Source organism: Rhizopus delemar, genomic scaffold (assembly GCF_000149305.1).
Source record: "Rhizopus delemar RA 99-880 supercont3.4 genomic scaffold, whole genome shotgun sequence".
Lineage (NCBI taxonomy): Eukaryota > Fungi > Mucoromycota > Mucoromycetes > Mucorales > Rhizopodaceae > Rhizopus > Rhizopus delemar.
This window is the reverse complement of record NW_027137830.1, coordinates 1,598,639-1,604,641: the sequence shown is the minus strand read 5'-3', so window position 1 is coordinate 1,604,641 and position 6,003 is coordinate 1,598,639. Positions and strand designations below refer to the sequence as shown.

At 33.5% G+C, this 6,003-nt stretch overlaps 1 protein-coding gene across 1 annotated transcript; it reads left to right on the top strand.

The window, feature by feature from the left end:
• Window positions 1-2,292: 2,292 nt before the first annotated feature.
• On the top strand, window positions 2,293-4,757 carry RO3G_06087 (uncharacterized protein; the record flags this gene model as incomplete). Its single annotated transcript, XM_067660677.1, has 12 exons — window positions 2,293-2,519; window positions 2,571-2,610; window positions 2,674-2,710; window positions 2,877-2,900; window positions 2,955-3,037; window positions 3,160-3,178; window positions 3,233-3,415; window positions 3,476-3,524; window positions 3,581-3,675; window positions 3,736-3,982; window positions 4,033-4,152; window positions 4,313-4,757. The coding sequence occupies 12 exons, from the start codon at window positions 2,293-2,295 to the stop codon at window positions 4,755-4,757; spliced, it is 1,569 nt and encodes a 522-aa protein (XP_067516778.1).
• Window positions 4,758-6,003: the final 1,246 nt, after the last annotated feature.

Genomic DNA, 6,003 nt, shown 5'->3' with positions numbered 1-6,003 from the left:
TTTGGATAAATAATGGAATACATGAAATAAAACGACATTCATTCACAATGAATTGCGGTGAAAAACCGTTTTGAAGGCACTATAGACGCTTTAGCAGCTTGTTATGGTACCAAGACGATAACAAGTGGACCAGTCTGTCCTGTCGGGAACTATTATTTGGTATTTCTCCACAAACAACCAATCCATACTTTTGTCGTTTTGGAGTTTGACCAACATCACCGCAGTGTTCTTTCTGCTTTCTTCCATGTAGAGTTGCTTCATTCTGTTTGTAAAACGGGCACCGTCGTCTGCGCAATTGACCGTGCCAATCTCTATTAATATTGAAGAGACGGCGTGATAGAGCATGAGATTGTTGTAAACTCACTGCAAACATCATTCTTTTAATTCAGTGGAGCCCTCACTCAATCATTTACGCACCAACAGTGATACTTACTTTTGTAGGACGAATACGATGATTCAACAAAGTTGGCATTGTACAAAACCACCTGGTAAGCTCAAGGGTGGTAAGATTGGATAGAATAAAGGTCAATTCCCTTGGTGAAAATCATTCTTTTTCTAAAAACTGCTTCTCAAAGATTCTGTTCATGCCAAACAGAACGAAGATTAGCAGGACTTTGGTATTTTTAAACAAATTCAAGCCATAGTGAATATGTGTGATAAACAAATAGCTGAATTTGTTTTACATTTTCACGATTACTATTTGATCATCATCCGTCATGGTCGTACGTGGCAAATACATGACATCTGCTTTTCGTTTACCATATTGTTCACCAGGCTCAACATAGTAAGCATTACCATTCACACTATGGCTGATCAATGACGAAGTAATTAGATGTTTTAACTAGTTACCCCATAATAAAAGTTTGTTGAGCAAATCTGTTTCTGAGCGAACAGGTCATGCAGCTGTCAAGCTACCCACTTCTTGTTCCTCATCCTGGTAATCCTGATTTGCTGTCATGGCGATTATGTCTAGCCTTATTAGCCCATGTATAGTATTGCTAAAAAATGGAAGTTGAATGTGACCAAGAAAATAAAGAGTACCATAGTTTCTGAGACAACTTCAAAAAATTCACTGAATTAAAAAAAAACCATTTCAGAGCTTTTTTTGGATATGTTTCTTCCGTCATTATTCTTTATATATTTTATAAACTACCTTAATTCATACCTCATTTTAAAGCCTTCAATTCAATATTCAAGTCGTGTAACTTCTCTAGCATTTATTCATCCATGCTTATCAAGTTGCTATGGATAGTGTGCTAAAGTAGCTTTTCAATTACATACAAAAAAAAGATAAAGATGTCAAAGAAAGTCATTTTTGGCATGTGTAATATAAAATGTTATTCTGATAAATTAAGATGAGTAAATAAAATCTAATACGTAAAAGTGTAGTGTTTATTTACGCCCCATTCTTGCTTTTTTTTTTTTTTTTTTTTTTTTTTTTTTTTTTCCTTTTACAAAAAATGATACGATTTTTCCTCATCATCAATAAGTCATGCCAAATAAGATATTCAAGATATTATCATGATGCAATAATAAAGGATACTCAAGCATTTGAATCAGAAATAGCAAGAAGATGTATAACAAGAAAACAAAATCAGGTAAAAGGGTATTGTTTTTGGTAAAACTTCATGTATTTTTACAAATAATTTGGGAAATTTAGGTGTTGTTCTTTAACCTAAAAGAATATAAAATTGGTAAGAAACACAAGAAAATAAGAATCCAAAACTAACGAAAGTTTTTTTTTATAGTTTACCGAGTGTATGCTTCACTCTATTTCATTATTGGATGTGATTTTGAAGAGGTATTTTTTATAGAAAATCAATTTAACCAATGATGTCTTATCGATCGTGTAGAATGAGTTTTCAATCTTGGAATTTATTCAATTATGTGTAGGCAAGTAAACTTTTGATATTTATGAATAATAACAAAAGATGTAGAAGTAATGAATCAAAAGTTTGAAAAAGTGGTATAAATCTTATTAATTCAACAAGACTGTGTGAAACTGAGTAAAATAGAATAGACGGAACTTGATCTTGTGTTTAATCTCGAAAGGGTTCATATGATCATGGATGAGCTTGTAGCAAATGGGCTTGTATTAGAAACCAATCAGGAAAGGGTTCTTACTTCCTTCTCGATGTAATGTCCGATATTAAATGACACCCCGCCTATCTTTTGAAAGATAAAGAACAATCGCGTAACCTTAAAATAATAAGGGTTAGTTTCTTCAATTTTTTTTTTTCTTTTACTTCTTTTTAATTGCTTGTTTTTTAAATTTTTTTTTTATATATTTTAATGAGTAATAAATATACAGTGGAGCAAGCAAGTAGTAAGAACACTATTTATAGCTCTGACAAACCTCCAGAATATGAAAATGAGAAAGCAGACAACGGTTCATTTCATTCAAAACTATCAAAACATGCTATTGGTGATGAAGAAGATGTACAGTCACTTCAACATGGAACTCAAAGAGGTTTAAGTGCGAGACACATTCAAATGATTTCATTAGGTGGTGCTATTGGGTAACCATTAAAAATCAATAAATCATCTATTTTACTTATTCTTCTCTTCAGTACTGGTCTCTTCTTAAGTTCTGGTACAAATATCGCTCAGGTTATTATTCAGTTTATTTATATAATCGTTACAAAAAAATATCTAAAATTGTAAATCTCACAGGCTGGTCCCGCCGGTGCTCTGATTGCTTACTGTGTTGGTAAGTGTGACAAAGATTAAAACTCAAATTACGTGTAACTCAATTTTTTTTTTTTTTTTTTTACTAGTTGGTTTTATGGTAATTTATCCTTGTCTTTTTTTTTGATTTATCAGATCGATTTTTTTATATTTTATATGATAGGTTTATTGTATTATGACATGTTTAGGTGAAATGGCTACTTTTATGCCTGGTAAATAAGTTTTTTTTTAAAAAAGAAAGCAAGCAAAATACTCATTTATTTTAGTATCTGGTTCATTTAATCATTATGCTACACGATTTGTTGAACCTTCTCTTGGATTTGCTTTAGGTTGGAATTATTGGTTTTCTGTAAGTTGAATGATGAAAATATGAATAAGATTTTAACAGTTTCTTTTTATTTTTAGTGGGTAAGATGATTATTCTTTTTTCATATCACCAAATTTATTAACATTAATTTATATTTGTAAAAGTCTGTTACAATTGCAACAGGTAAACAAGTACAAAAAGCATAAATAGTATCATTTATTGACAGATTACAAATAGAACTTTCTGCAGCTGCAACTATTATTAAATTTTGGGGCCACATCATGCCTGATCCTGCATGGTCTACTATCTTTTTAGTCATAATTGTTGCCGTCAATTTCTTGGGTGTTAGAATTTACGGTGAACTTGAGTATTGGTTTGCTTTAATCAAAATTTTGATTGTTCTTGTATTCGTTATTATTGGTAAATCATTTTTAAGTTACAAAAAATGTAACTTCCTGTACTCACTCTATTTTTTTTTAGGTATCCTTGTTACTGCTGGTGCAGTAGGTGGCCACACAATCGGTTTTGAGTAAGCATAAAGAAAAAAAAATCGGAATTCAACTCATATCCTTCTTCCTACAATAGATATTGGAAAAACCCTGGTGCTTTTAACAATGGTGCAGTGGGCACAGTCAGTGTTTTACTCTCCGCGGGTTTCTCGTTCCAAGGAACTGAAATTGGTAAATTTGCTTCAAGTGGCACATGTGACCAAAAATAACGATACTAATCTCATTGGATAGTTGGTATCACCGCTGGTGAAGCAAAGAATCCCACAAAGACTGTACCTCGGGCTATTCGAAACACATTCTGGCGTATTATTGTCTTTTATGTTGTCACTATTTTCTTACTTGGCATGTGTATTCCCTATAACGATGAGGGCTTGTCAAATTCTGATGGAGGTGCTGGTACTGCCTCTTTTACGTTAGTATTCCAAGCTGCTGGTATTTCTGTTGGTGCTCACATCATTAATGCAATTGTCCTTACAAGGTAAAAAAGACTAATCTATTAATGAACTGTTCAATTGAAATCGACTCTAGTGTCTTGTCTGCTGCCAATTCTTCCTTGTATACTACTTCTCGTACACTCTTGGGTCTTTCCCGTGACGGAAATGCTCCTGCTTTCCTTGGTCGTGTGAACAAGCACGGTTCTCCTTACTGGTAAATTCTTTTGAGATATTTCTAATTTTTTTTAATCGTTTTATGACAGGGCTGTCATTGTTTCTTCCATTATTGGGTTTGCTTGTGTTTTCGTTTCAATCTACAGGTTAAAAAAAAAAAAAGGTGGGTTATTTGTTTACTAACCTGACCTGATTTACAGTGCTGAGCAAGGTTTCGTCTGGTTCCAAGCTATTACTGCTGTCAGTGGTTTCATCAGTTGGGCCGGTATTGGTGGTGTGCATGTTCGTTTCCGCCGAGCTTATGTTCGCCAAGGTAGAAGTATTGATGAGCTCCCTTACAAGTCCTTTGCCTATCCTTTCAGCGGTATCTTTTCTTGCTGTCTTTCCATTTTGATTGTTTTAGGTCAAGGTTATGCTTCTTTTACTCCTCAATTTGATGCTGTTACATTCTGTACTAGTTATATTGGTATCGTTCCTTTTATCTTGTGTTATGTTATTCATAAGGTAGTGACCAGAAAGAAGGTTGTTCCTTTGGAAGAAGTTGACTTTGAAACTGGACGCGTAACTCGATTTGATATCGAAAAGGACAATGAACTTGATGAACATCTTCCTCGCTGGAAGCGTGCCTTAAACTTGGTTATTTAATGGTCAGGTTTTAAAAAAATATTCAATGTACAAGTATAGTTTCATACCCAGTTCTTTAATCTTATAAAAATACAATCTTAAAATCTTTTAGAATCTCTCTTTTTTAATTGTACAACTCATAAAGAGCTCCTTTTTTGTTATTATCCATGTACAATCACAGAAAATCAAAATATAAAATACCTTATTTGTCGCTTCAGATTAAAACAAGTGGTTTGTAAATAATACAGCAAATAAAATTCACAAATACCAGTCTACAAAAATTGTTAATGCAACTTTATCATAATTTATTTTTTTTACACAAACACACAAGAAAGCATCCGATGCTATTAAGGTTCATTGAGACAGGCAATTGAAATAACAGGTGTGACGTGTACATTCTATGGTAATACATCGGCTCATAATCTTTTGATAATATATTATCTGTGACGACTTAACAATCTGAATAAAACTATCGCAAATTGTTCAACATTGGTTACAAGACACGTAGCACCCGTCCTAGAAGCACATGCTGATAAATTTGATGCCTTAACCTACTCCTGTAGCATTCCTTTGTTTTCAGTTGCTGCAAAACTAACAAAATCTTGGGGATCAAAGAAAGTAGTAGCACAGTTATGTATGAGGCTAATTTGCTTTAAATACCTCAGAATTTTCATTATAAAAGGACACGAACCTGAGTTTTATTAGTACCTACAACTCAAGACAAATGGAATAGGCAATGTTCTTATTCCCAATACTCTGCAGTGTAAGGTAGTTCTGAGAATACTGTAAATGTGCCGAGTTACATGTTACACTGTATCGTTATAATCTAGATAATCTTATCTCATTTTTCGTTGCTGTGGATTGCACAAGTAAAAAGAAAAAGGCACCAGTATGTGCTCAACTAACAGCATCCTCATTTTTCTGTATCATTTGTGCATTGCCATTAAAGAAGCATACTCGGATCAGTAGCACCAAAGCCCCGTGATGTCCACAGCACTTCAATTATGCTCACTTCTGTGTAAACCTGGTTAATTACATATGCATCTTGCTGACGGAATTTACCTAAAAAGGATACGACAAAAGACAAAGAGTGCACAAGAATGGAGGAAGCGTACTGATAAACAAAAGATGGATGAAAAGAAGGCAATTAAGAAGAGAGAAGAAAATATAAAAGCAAAACCTACCTAAAAAAGGTGCAGTTCAGCCACTTCAAAATACAAAGTCGCTGTTTTTGAATTTGGCGTCATGCAAAAGGTCTTTGGTGCAA